Source organism: Raphanus sativus, chromosome 4, assembly GCF_000801105.2.
Source record: "Raphanus sativus cultivar WK10039 chromosome 4, ASM80110v3, whole genome shotgun sequence".
In the NCBI taxonomy this organism is placed as follows: domain Eukaryota; kingdom Viridiplantae; phylum Streptophyta; class Magnoliopsida; order Brassicales; family Brassicaceae; genus Raphanus; species Raphanus sativus.
The window spans coordinates 15989297-16003035 of NC_079514.1; the positions used below are offsets into that span (position 1 = coordinate 15989297).

General features: G+C 36.6%; 2 protein-coding genes and 1 pseudogene across 2 annotated transcripts; all 3 read right to left on the reverse strand.

Moving 5' to 3' along the window:
- Positions 1-1007: 1007 nt before the first annotated feature.
- Positions 1008-4219, reverse strand: LOC108833248 (farnesyl pyrophosphate synthase 2-like; annotated as a pseudogene).
- A 2464-nt stretch (positions 4220-6683) lies between these two features.
- LOC108833246 (uncharacterized) lies at positions 6684-10268 on the reverse strand. The gene has a single exon (XM_057007994.1). The coding sequence runs from the start codon at positions 10266-10268 to the stop codon at positions 6684-6686; it is 3585 nt and encodes a 1194-aa protein (XP_056863974.1).
- A 131-nt stretch (positions 10269-10399) lies between these two features.
- On the reverse strand, positions 10400-11836 carry LOC108833247 (uncharacterized). Its single transcript, XM_018606676.2, has one exon. The coding sequence runs from the start codon at positions 11834-11836 to the stop codon at positions 10400-10402; it is 1437 nt and encodes a 478-aa protein (XP_018462178.2).
- Positions 11837-13739: the final 1903 nt, after the last annotated feature.

Here is a 13739-nt window from a genome sequence, read left to right on the forward strand (position 1 = left end):
TGCACGACAAAACCAGTCAGAATAAAAGGAAATATTTGATGCAGATCAATGTTTTTGTCCTTTTCTGATTTTTGGCGCAAAACTTTTTTTTCCCTCTCTCCTATATGGATAGAACTTTTACTCTTAAGCGTTGCTAAACTCCTGTACTACTCAAACCCAAACTTTTAGACTCAGTGACTCACCAGTCACCACCAATCAACTCTCCGAATTAATCGAAGTCATCAACTATACACAAATTTAGTCAATTCCACTTAATTGCGTCTACGGTCTACCTAACCAAATCGTGTTTGAATCAACAAGCTTGTCCACAATACAAACCAAACCCGACGACTTAAAAAGTGAGAATAGAGAAGTCAAAATCGGCATTTACATTGTTCGTTTATGTATTTGGTCCGACATCCAGATATTACATTCAGATGTTTCGTTTTATAATTAATATTTGCATTCAGATCAAACATCTAGATGTCAAAGTTGTTAGTTTTTTAAATTTCAAAATAGCATTTTAATACTAGTAGTTACTAAAACGGCACAATCTTAACTTTTAGTAATGAATATTCAAATAAATTATTTTGCATTTTTTGTGGAAATATGATTTTGTCAATATTGTTGGAAAAATTAATTTTGTGATTTTACGAAAACATACAATTTACAGTTTTTATGAGAAAGGCATAAAAGTTAGAGTTTTATGAACCGGAAATTTGCATCTGAACCAGAAATTGTGATCAACGAAATTTTATGATTAAAATGGTTTATCAATAAAAGTTAGAGTTTTTTTAGTTTAACAAAACTTTGATGCTTTATTCCAAATAAATTTGAAAATTGATGATCTAAATGAAATTTTTCTCATTAATTTTAAATAATTTAGGTAGTTGATTAACTTCATGATATTCATGTAGTTTGTAGTATCTTTTTGATTTTATTGTTAAATGTTATTGCATTTTTGTAACATGACTTGTTTTGTAGGCTATATTATAATTTGAAAATAAAATAGTCTTAGCTTCCGTAAATTTATGAAAAAGTGATATTTTCAAATATGACACGACATAACATTTACAAGAACAAACAGAAGAGAAAATGCTAACTTAGTTTAAGGAATGATCATTCCCACTGAAATCAGAGCACTTTAACAGAATTACACAAAAGCACCAAAGAAGAATCAAAGACATAACAGGAAATTTAGGAGAGCTTAGACACTACTTCTGCCTCTTGTAGATCTTAGCCAAGAAGGATTTTAGCACTGCTTGGATTGCTTTACTTTGGTGAGCCTCAATCGCTCCAATCAGCTTCTTGTAGGTTTTGCTCTCATAGCCCTTGAACACTCCCTATCATTGTTCACAAACATCAAACCAAATCAAGTTAGTAGAGTAGAGTAGAGCAGAACACATGTTAGTTGTGCATATCTTTGAAGTTCCACTAGTTTCGAACCTCAAGGTCAAGCTCTTTGTAGAGCTCCTTCACTTTAGCAACGTTTGATGGGTCGGGTTTACCATAGTTCTCCTAGGAGGATATCACAATAAAAAAACATCTTTCAGGTCGCAAAATCAGGTTACAAAACCTTATGCAAAAAAAAAGAACTTATAAAAAGATTCTTACATATAATATCTCAGTTTGTTCTTTGCTGCAGCGTTCCAATGCCTTGACCACCAACCAGGAGCATTTGAAATTTTCTATATCCGTTCCTATCTGCATTATCAAACGTTACCCAATATGCTTCAATCAAGTGAGCACATTAAATAAGTCTGAAAAAGCAAGCATTTACAGGAGCTAAGAAACCTTGCCAAGTGTCTGGGGATCAGCATAACAATCCAGATAGTCATCCTACACAGACAGTACATGATAAAGAATATTAACTTCCTGACATCAAATAGCACTCATGACATACATAAAACTAAAGTTTTTTACCTGCACTTGGAAGTAGATTCCCATGTCAACGAGAACATTCTTCACATCAACATGGTTCTCCAAATTCTCGCCAGCCATTAGCAAAGCACAAGCAACCTAATTACCAAAAATCACAGCTCTGTTACACAAGATCTAAATTTTCAACACATGGTGGCTCTTGTACTGTAGAACCCAAGTATGGTAAATCAATACTCACAGGGAGATAAAATGAGCAATAAGCCGTTTTGTACTGGACAATACGACGGTAGCTGCATGTTGAAAACCATTACATCACTCAGAAAACTAAACGAGAGACCATTTCAACATATATAGAAATGCTCACACTTTTGACTCACACTGGTAAGGAGTACTTGGCCAAATTCTTTTGGCCAGTGGCGATCATATCTATCATCTGGCCACAAGATGTTTGAAACTCTACCTAAACAGAGTCAACAGGGGGAAAAGACTTAGGGCATGATCAGTGGAAGTATCTTCATTAATCTCTCATATTAAAAATAATCAAAATAATTAACAAAAGAAGAAAGAGATAGAGCAACATTATTGAGGAATCTTGATTCGGTTGAGTTTTCCGTAAAATTAAGAACTTGTAATTATATACACATATATAACATATATATATATATATATATATATATATATATATATTTAGAACCTCAAATCAAGATCTCCTAATAATGTTGTTCTTAAGAGCATCCACAATGGTAAACCCATTGTGGAGTCCTTCAAAAAAAATTTTTAATTAACTAATTGTGGGTTACCACGTGTCATGGGATCCGCGATACAGTAACCAAACTCACAATGGATCAATCCTTACACACAAACTTTTTGAGACTGATCCGACACGGAAACCAACAAAAGTCATATTTTAATACTTTTTCTTTTTAAGGATTGGGTTTATGAAACCCCATTGCACATGCTCTAAGGGACATCTTTGGCAGGAGAGACTCCTTACGTGAGTTGAGAAACGTTGTGCCCATGTGTCACTTTAACAATAACTCATTCTTTTTAAGAAATAAAACTTAGCTAAATCAATAAATAATATTAATAGAAAACGATCATAGAATTTTTTTTTTTAGTTTCTGTCTACTGTTCATGCTTCTTAGAACAATTAATTAAATTACCAATGCTTGTAAAGAAAAAAGAAACAAAAAAGAGTTAACCTCATTAAAGAGATCAAGGAGGTCAAAATAGAAAGGCTTTCCCCGGAAGTGCTTCTTGAGAATCCTGTTAACGTGATTGCGAAGTAGAAACCCGTCATTGATGCCAACCATACCAACCTGAAACATATGCTGTTAAAGAACTTGTCTTATTAAACTCTCAGTTAAGAGAGAATAATATTATGATATGAAAGAAACCTCAGGGACTCTGAACCAGCAAGGCTTGCCACGGCGGTGACAGAGTTATCCATAATGTCATCAATCACAAGGAAATAAGCATGAAGCTACATCAGGAGGGTATCTATTATTCTACTGAGAGATTCAAAAAAAGAAAGGAAAAAAAGGTTATTCTGAGTCTTTACATACCCATTCGATGCACCAACCGAGGGCGCATGAGAGATAAATCTCTTCCTCTGTCAAGTCTTTACCTTCCTTCAAAAGCTTGAAGCTTTCCACGATGGAGAGACCCCGATTGAGCTTCCCTGGAGAAGAAAAAAAAAAGAAACCATCAGAATCAGAGGATACTGATCATTAGATGAAACGCTGGAGACAAAGAGAGAATTTCTCATCACCTCCAGGTACGTTGTAATCAAGAATCTGCAAAAGAAAGAGAGTTACGGAGGATCAGGTTAGTGAGATCATCAGGGAGTAGGAAAGGGAAAGGAGTACGTACCCTTTCAACCCAGAGACGAGACTCATCGGTGAATTCGAAAGAAGGGTCATGAAGGAGGTCAAACTTGAGGGTTGAATAAACGTTGAGGAAGGTTGACTTTGGATCCCCCGTTAATACATGATGGGAGGAGGATGAAAGGTGCCTACTTTGATAGACACTGCCACTTCCCACACGGATCAGATGCAAATTCACAGCCTTTATCAGATTCCTACAACAATTCAATCTCATTTTCTTTCTATTTTTACTTATTTACCACTTGTGCATGTAACAGGAAAATAGGGTCCTCTCTAGAATCCACTGATGATCGAAGAGACGAAGACTCGAGGTGAACAAGACGATCTAAAATGGTTGTGAGATCATCTTGAAGAAGCGATGAGGTTGTTGATTGAAAAGAAGACTTGTTGCAGAAGATAATGATTTGGATAGCCTTTCTATAGTAAACTATTAGAGTGAACAATTATTTTCAGCTCCAGGACAAAACCAGTCAGAATAAAAGGAAATATTTGATGCAGATCAATGTTTTTGTCTTTTTGTGAGTTTTTGGCGCAAAACTTTTTTTTCCTTTCTCCTAGATGGATAGAACTTTTACTCTAGCGTTACTAAACTCCTGTACTACTCAAGCCCACCCTCATGCCCCCCTCAAACCCAAACTCTTAGACTCAGTGACTCACCCACCAGTCACCACCAATCAACTCTCCAAATTAATCGAAGTCATCAACTATACACAAATTCAGTCAATTCCACTTAGTTGCGTCCAGCTAACCAAATCGTGTTTGAATCAACATGCTTGTCCACAATACAAACTAAACCGACGACTTAAAAAGTGAGAATAGAGAAGTCAAAACCGGCATTTAGATTGTTCCTTTATGTATTTGGTCCAACATCCGGATGTTATATTCAGATGTTTCGTTTTCATAATTAATATTTGCATTCAGATGCAACATCTAGATGTCAGAGTTGTTCGTTTTTTATATTTCAAAATAGCATTTTAATACTAGTAGTTACAATACTAAAAACGGCATAATCTTTACTTTTAGTAGTGAATATTCAAATAAATTATTTTGCATTTTTTTTTGGAAATATGATTTTGTGAATATTGATGGAAAATTTAATTTTGTAGTTTTAGGAAAACATACAATTTACAGTTTTTACAGGACAGTGCGATTTTAACGGTATTGGCAAGAAACATTTTCAGGTTTTAAGGAGAAACACACAATTTTCAGGTTTTTGCGGGAAACCGTGTTTTCTGGTTTTGGCGGGTGATTTTGAATTTTGGTAAGAAACCGTACTTTCCAGGTTTTGGTGAAGTTTTGGCGGCAAAACATGTTTTCTGGGTTTCTACGAGAAAACACATTTTCCAGTTTTGGTAAAAAATGTTTTCTCGGTTTTGGTAGAAAAACGTGTTTTCAGGTGTTTTGGATTTCGATAGAAAATTTATTTTTCTGGTTTTGGTGAGAAAGTAAATTTTTTTTATTTTTTTTGGAAAATACATTTTAGATTTTGGCGGAAAAAGCATCTTTCTGGATTTTGTGGAAAATATGTTTTTGGTTCTAATAGAAAATTACAATCTTCTTATTAAATAATATATAATAATTATAATAACTAATTTAATTAATTTTTATATTGGAACTAAGGGTATTTAGGTCTTTTTGATTTTGACATGCAAATGTAACATATAAATTTTAGTTTTTCTAGCATTTTAAAAATCTAGATATTCAAGATACTATATATGTTACTTCTAGATGCTGATTTGGGTTTAAATTTGGAAGAATGTTACATCTTACATCTTACTCATGTCAAAATAAAACTTCTAATAATTATCATAAAATAATTATAAAAATTATAATAGTTATTCAGTAAATAATGTTAAATTTTTGATATGTTAACTAATTATTTTAGAATATAAATAAAATTATAGAAATTTTTACTTTGAGAAAATGAAAAACTTTATATTTTTGGTTTAGGTTATTTTTATTTATAATTTTATTACTAGTATTATAGTTATTAAAATCTATTTCAATATTCAAAATTTAATATTTTTTGAAAAATGTTGATTTATATTTGTGGTAGATAAACATAAATTTTAGAAGTAGTTTTAGACCTATTGTTAGTCAACTATAATTGTTGCCTAAAATAATATGATCAACGAAATTTATGATTAAAATAATTTATCAATCAAAGTTGAAAATTTTTAGGTTACCAAGAATTGGTGTTTTATTTGAAATAAATTTGAAAGTTGATGATTTAAATGATATCTTTCTTATTTTTTATTAATTTAGGTAGTTGATTGATGAGACTAAAAAATAGGAGATTGTGTGTGAGTTTGAGTAGTACAGGGGGGATTAATGATGTCAACCCTTTCATTTTCATTCTTTTTTTTTAACTCTGAGAAGGTTTTATAAATCAAAAAGGACCACGTTTTCGAAACATAAAACACCAGAAACAACAAAATGAAAACTCATAGAAAACCAGGAGCCAAGGCCTAAGACCCTTCCTCCCCCAACACAACAACCAGATAGCAAAACACGACATCACCATTACCGACTTGTGTTTCTTCTACCTTCCTCCGCAAGTAGTTCATTAAGCCAAGAGGGACTACCTTGAGCCACATAAGACTGTATTCGCTTTTCTTTTGTCACACTTCGAGCGATCAAAAAGGCTGCTCTATTCTCCTCTCTTCTCACTGCAACCACTCTTCCATCCACTAACTTGTTTAGAATGTCTCTGAGCTCCAGTCCATCCGCTCGAAACGCTGGCCACGCCTTTGGTTTGTTAATCGAACCAACTAAATCATCTGCTTCAATTTCAAGAGTTACCCTTTGGATTCTATGAGATACCATACTCTCCATAGCCCAAGTCAACCCTAAGCGTTTAGCCTCCATGATCGATGATACTCCATTGAAGGCCCTCCGGCTATGTAGCAAAGCTCTACCATCACACCCCCTTACAATCTAACTCGTCCCTGCCAACTTAGTATCTTTTGCCCATGAGATCCCAATATTACATTTCACTATGTTTCTCTCTGGGGCTTTCCAACCTTTTCCAGCAAGCAACCTCCGATTCCTACTTTCCTCAACTGTACTTGCCTCCTCTAGAACATCGAACCATCTTTTAGAGTCTTCAAAAATCTTCGCCACCGTATCTTCTGCTGCAAACTCCTTCCCCTCAATACAAAAAGCATTTTTATTTTTCCAAATCATCCATAGGATCCACGGGAAGCTTCGCCTCAAGGCACTTGGAATTCTCATATCTTCCCCTGCCTTCATAAGATACCAAAGATTGGCATACAAACCTCCATGTTCAAAACCGTTCGATGGAAAAGGAAACCCTGAGGTCGCCCAAACTAACCGAGCCGCTGGACAGGTGAGCAAAACGTGGTTAATAGATTCTCCTACCTCCCCACACCTCTGACACCGAGGGTCTACCTTCATCCCTCTCGCCAAACACTCGTCTGAAACTGCAAGAGCATTTGAGAGCGCTTTCCACATGAAAACTTTGATTTTTGGCACAGTCTTCACCTTCCAAACTTTACTTCGTACAGCATTAATAGAGGGCCTACTTCTTGCAATGTTCCTAACTTCAGACTGATCAAGAGAACAAGCCAACCAATATCCCGACTTCACTGAGTAAGCCCCCCATCTATTGTGAACCCATTCATACGAGTCATCCTTCCCAAAGGCTGGCTTTTGCTTCAGTATGCGAGCTATATCATCAGGAACAAAGAGCTCTTCCAGTTTACCTCTGTCCCAAGTCTTGGTTTGTGGATTGATAAGATCCCTTACCTTCAGCTCAATGTCAAAGAAAATCTGTTTTCTCAGAGGCGCAATAGGAGCAGAATCGAACAACCACTTATCCATCCACACATAGATAGTATCCCCCGATCCTACATTTCGTCGTAGTCCCTTCACCAGCAACTCCCTTCCAAACAGTACACTCCTCCACGCATATGATGGTCTAGAGCCAATGCTTGCCGTAAGAAAATCCCCTGTAGGATAGTATCTACTACGCATCACTCTTGCACATAAAGAGTCAGGATTCATAAGCAATCTCCACCCTTGTTTTGCCAGCAAGGCTTGATTGAATTTCTCTAAGTCTCTAAATCCTAGACCACCATCCTCCTTATCAAGACACATCCTGTCCCAAGAAACCCAATGCATTTTATTTTTCCCTTCTTGAGCATTCCACCAAAAATTGGCCATTGCACTAGTAAGGTTTCTACATGTCAACTTAGGCAACTTGAAGACTGACATTGCAAAGACCGGCATAGCCATAGCCACTGATTTCAACAACACTTCCTTGCCTCCAGTAGATAAGAAGAAGGCGTACCAGTTGTGGAACCTCGACGTCATCTGCTCATGAATGTACTGCAGCATAGCAACTTTAGATCCACTAAAACACTCAGGTAGGCCCAAGTATTTCCCAGTCCCTCCTTCATTGTTGATCCCTGTGATATCCTTTATCTTGACTTTCCTTTCCTCCGGTACATTTTTGCCAAAAGTAATGGCAGATTTCGAGAAACTTATCATTTGGCCAGACACCTTTTCATACTCTTTCAGTATCTTGCAGACCACATTACACTCTTCCTCATTCGCCTTCACCAGAAGTAGCGAGTCATCAGCGAAGAATAGATGATGCACCGCTGGACCATTATCTGCAAATTTGATCCCCGTGATTTCTCCTCTCCTCTCAGCCTCATTCAGTTGATGTGTTAACCCTTCCGTACAGAGGTCAAACAGAAAAGGGGACAGAGGATCCCCTTGTCGTAGACCTCTACTTGGCACAACTTTCCTCTGTTCTTCACCATTTATAAGAACCGTGTAGGACACTGACCGGACACAGAACATGATCCAAGCTCTGAATTTTTCATGAAAACCTATTGCCGACATCAGTCCTTCCAGATAAGACCATTCAATACGATCATATGCCTTAGACATATCTGTTTTTATGGCCATATGTTCCTTAGATATCCTCTCATGCGTTCTCAACCCATGCACCATCTCATGCGCAATGATTATATTATCAGAGATCAGTCTCTTCGGAACAAAAGCCGACTGATTTGGTGAGATAATATGTTCTAGTAGAGGTTTAAGCCGTGCCACAAGAATCTTGGCGATGATCTTATACATCACAGAACATAAACTGATAGGTCTCAGGTCCACCATCTTCTCCGGGTTCAAAATCTTTGGGATAAGACAAATCTGAGTGAAGTTCCACTCTGATGGGAATACACCAGAGCTGAAGAAATCTTTGATCTCTTTAGTAATCTCTTGTCCTATGATATGCCAGTACTCCTGAAAGAAACACCCATTCATACCATCACTGCCTGGAGCACTTGATGCCTTGATCATGAAAACAGCTTCTCTGATCTCCTCATCATCCACCTCTTTCAACAACTTGGCATTCATATTTTCAGTTACTCTTGTCTCCATTCCTGTGAAGAAACCCATCACCTCGCTCACTCCCGAAGTTGCGAACAGCTTATCAAAGTACTCAGTGGCAACCTTCCCCATCTGAGGCGTCGACGAGAACTCACTTCCCTCATCATCAATCAGCTTAGTCAACTGATTTCGTTGTCGGCTTGCCTTCACTGAGGCGTGAAAAAAACTTGTGTTATTGTCACCAACTACAAGCCATTTATCTCTGCTCTTTTGCATCCAAAAGTCTTCCTCTTCTTTGAAATTTTTTCCTATTTCTTCCTTTAGAAACCTCACATGTTCCCAACAAGGTGCAAAGGAAGAAGTTTCAACCTCTAATTCATGCCTAAACTTTTGCATTCGCTCATTCGAGTTGAGATTATTCTCTCTTTTCCACTTCCCTAGAGCCTTCCTTACTTCTCCTAAACTGCCCAGAATTGACAGATTTTTCTCAGCTCTAGCTTTGATCCACGACATATCGATGGTCTCCATCACTCTGTTCTTACCAACCAGCCTCTTATCAAACCTAAAATCAACCCTTCTTCGTTCCTTCTCATCAAAGAGATTAACCAAGACTGGCCTATGATCTGATCCAAGCCTCTCCATGAAGGTCTGAGAGGATTTATAGAAATTAATCCTCCATTGCTTGTTGCCAAAGCAACGATCAAGCTTACATTGAATGTATTTTTTATATCTCACTCCCGCCCATGTGAAACTATCGCCTGATCCTACAATTTCCTTCATATCACAAACCTCTAGCATCTCCACAAAATCCTTAAAAGACTCAGGGCTTCTTGGTGGACCACCAATCTTCTCGCCATTATGAAGGATATCGTTAAAATCTCCAACCATGCCCCAACACTTTTTCCTTCCTGCGCCAAGTCTCATCAGTCTTTCCCATACTTTCCTCTTGCCTATTTGACTAGGCTCTCCGTAGACGAAGGATACATAGAAAACCTGACCTCTGTATCTTATCCTGCAGTCTATGATATTCTTATCAGCAAACTTCACTTCCACTCCTACCTCTGCCTTCCACATTAAAGCTAAACCACCAGACAAGCCAATAGGATTCACAACCATAACTCTATCGTAACCGAGCACTACTTTCAAATCAACCACCATATCTTTTTTTTGTTTAGTTTCCATCAAGAAAATAACCTCAGGGAAATATATTTTACGTATCTCCTTGAGATGGAGAATTGTCGAGTCCGGAGACCGTCCCAAGCCTCGGCAATTCCAGCTCAGTATCCGCATTACTGGTTGGGCAGTCCCCCATTTGGGACCACCTTTGAGTTTGACCTTCTTGCTATCTTTTTGAAACTTCCCGCTACTACCTCCGCTCTCCTCTTCGCAGAACCTTTCTCTTCAGCTTCTCCCACACTCTTCTCACCATCTTCTCCTTCTTCAAGGTTCGAGATTTTTGCTTTAAATCTTCTCAGGCGTTTTGGAGATCTATATCTCCTACCCACTTTCATTTTTGAAGTCCCGGAAGAGTTAGCATCTGCATAACCAGAGCTAAAACCCGTTGAACATTCAAAAAAATCAGTGGCTTCCTCGTATCCTTTATTTCTTGCTCGGCACGGCACTGAGACAGTCATTTGTGGTTCCCTTATCACCAGCTGAGAACGCTTCTCCTGCTTTGTTCGCTCATCATCACTTTCCACAGCTTTAGGCCCGTAGTCAAAGGTCCTTCCTTTGTCTTTATCCACTTCGCTTATAACCAAAGGAGCCGGTTCCAACCTCAAAAAGTTCCTCTGCCCCACCGGATCATTTTCCAAATCAAGAACAGAGGTCTTAACCCTTTCTTCCCTTACTCGCTTTTCTCCTCCTTCTGCAGCCAACAGGTACTCCCGCATGTTTTGGAGTACCTCTGGGTTAATTTTCCTCCTTCCCGTCGCTTCATCTAGACCCACTTGTTCATCTCTCAATACTCCAAACAAGGGGTCATCTGGTTGGATCATCAGCTCTCTCTTCTGTTTCTCAATCATCATCTTTTTCCTTCGTTCAGCTGCTTGATCCTTCCTCTCTTGAATTAGCAGGGGGCACTTATCTTTGTCATGAGTCAGACGCTGACAATGATAGCAACGTTTTTGGATCCTCTCGAAATCATATCGTAGAGTGACAGAACCACCACCCGGTAGATTGATAACTTTTGTCTTCCTTACCGGCCTTGACACATCAAAGAAAACCCGAACTCTCACATAGTCCTGGCTTTGAGCTTTGCTTGGATCGAAAGCTACCACATCCACTTCACCCGCAAAACCGCCAAAAGCAGTGATGGCCTCCTCCGTATAGTGATTAACCGGTATATTGCGTAACTGTACCCAAACCAACAGATACTTCAGGTAGTCGTCTGGCGGCTTCTCCATCCATCGGTCAATGACGATACTCCACTCATTAAAAGTCCATACTCGTTTACGCAACACTTCCTCCAGATCATGTTCATATTTAAAGATAAACTGAAACATGGTAGGCGACAGAGCCACTCCTCTCACTCTGTCATAGACTTGCCACTTCCTTGGCATGTCTAAGATCAAGTCCTTCATCCTTTGACACTCTGGGTTCAGAGTTCTCCCAATGATACTCATCTTATTTCTCTCCACAGCACTGTACTGCGGTAAATCCGGTAGGTTAAACGGCACCTCTTCTTCCTCCATTGACATAGTTTCGAACACCTTGTTTAGATTCATATTCCACAGTGGTGTATCTCCAAAAGCTCTGTTCTGTTCTTACTTGTAACAAAAACAGAGGCGGCTGAAGATGAACCCTAGGAAAACTCAAAGACAAACACGCAAAACCCTTAGATTCTTACCCAAAATAAAGAGATTTTCTGTTTGTGGAGCCACAAAAAGAGGAAAAAATCTCACAAAAGCCCTACTTTCCTTATACGTGAAAGATTGTTCGTATAAAAAAGAGAGAGAAAATCGCCCTACTTTACCAGTCATATCCAAAGGTGTATTCTTGATTAATGAAATCCCAAATGGGCAAACGCTTATAAATAATGTTTAGTAAACCGATAACCGACAAACCGGTTCACATAAATTGAGATCATGAGATTACAACTAGACCAAGTTATACCAAATGACCAATGGTGTTGATTTATTTTATCACTGTCATTTCCCCAAGACACTCGGAGTTGTTGTTCTACCACTCCCACTTTTGACTAAGGCTGTCAAAAAATCCTAACCAAACTGAGTCAAACAGAACTAACCGAACCGAAATCGATCTGAACCAAACAAAAGTCAATTATCAAATAGTTTGGTTTAAGAATTTTCCAACTCAAACAAATCAAACTAAAACCAATACAAACCGAACCAAGTTAAACCAAATCAAGAAACCAATTGTTTTTGTTACTATTTGAATTAAACATATTATCAATAAACAATATACGAAAATCCTATCATTAAAGTTACTAATAACTTTATTAACGATGTTGAGATTTTTATTTTTTCTATTTATTTTAGTTAACTTTGGTTTGATTGTGTTTTTTATAAATTTTTTGTGAATTTTTAAGATTTTGTTTCAATTTTATATTATATTTAATTTATATTGTTATTTTTAAGAAGCATTAGTAACAATGTTTCTTTGATTTCTATTTATTTTAGTTAAAGTTGATTTGATTATATTCTTATAAACTTATTGTGTTTTCTTAAAGATTTTTATTTCAGTTTTATGTTGGATTTAGTTTATACAATTTTTTATAGTTACCGACATGATGATTTCATGATAATTTGTTTATGTTTTAAAATATATTTTTTAAAAAGAAGTAAAGTAAGAGAACCCGATTAAACTGAATCGAAACACAAAAGAAATTGAATACAAACCGAACCGAAACCAATCCAAACCAAGCTGATTGTAATTTTTTTAGTTGGAAGTATTTTAGAACTGTTTTAACATTTGTGAAAGACAAAGCCAAAGCCAAAGCAGCCAGTAAGAAAGAAAAAAGAGTTATTTTTTTCTTTTAATACTTAGGATGGAGGCCGAGAGAAGCCAAGATCATAATGGGCATTTATCAATGGTACGGCGTCATTTTGAGACGTTCAAAATGGGCCTTTCGCGGTGGAAGGGTATCGTTCTGGCTGCAAAACTCTTTTGATGCTATAACGTTAAGAGAACCTACTCTCCAATTAATCAATAAACTAGACCCGCACAATCTTATAAACGTGTGGGTGTTTATTTTCATTTAATAAACGTAAATATATGTTACATTATTATGGTATATATTTTTCATTAATCTTATATTTAAATGCTTATATGATTTTTCAGATACAATAATTTATAGTTTCATGTTTGTATTCAATTATTTTTTTTTGAACCATTACATGTAATTGTGACTTTTTATCTTATTCGATTTGCTCACCAATATATGCAAAATTCAAAAGATTTGAAAATTATTTTTATATTTTATTCTTTTCAAATATTACCTGTATTTTTAATTAAAATATAAGCAATAAAAATAAGTAGTTTACTATTTAGTAATTTTATTTGTATTTATGAACATATTAAATATTCATCTACACTAATATTTGAAAATTATTACTATTAAATATTAAACGAAAACACTGATATATGTTTTTAATATGTTAAATATTT

Coding starts and splice junctions, on each gene's coding strand:
- LOC108833247 (XM_018606676.2), bottom strand. CDS start 11,836: ATGAATCTAAACAAGGTGTTCGAAACTATGTCAATGGAGGAAGAAGAG.
- LOC108833246 (XM_057007994.1), bottom strand. CDS start 10,268: ATGGTGGTTGATTTGAAAGTAGTGCTCGGTTACGATAGAGTTATGGTT.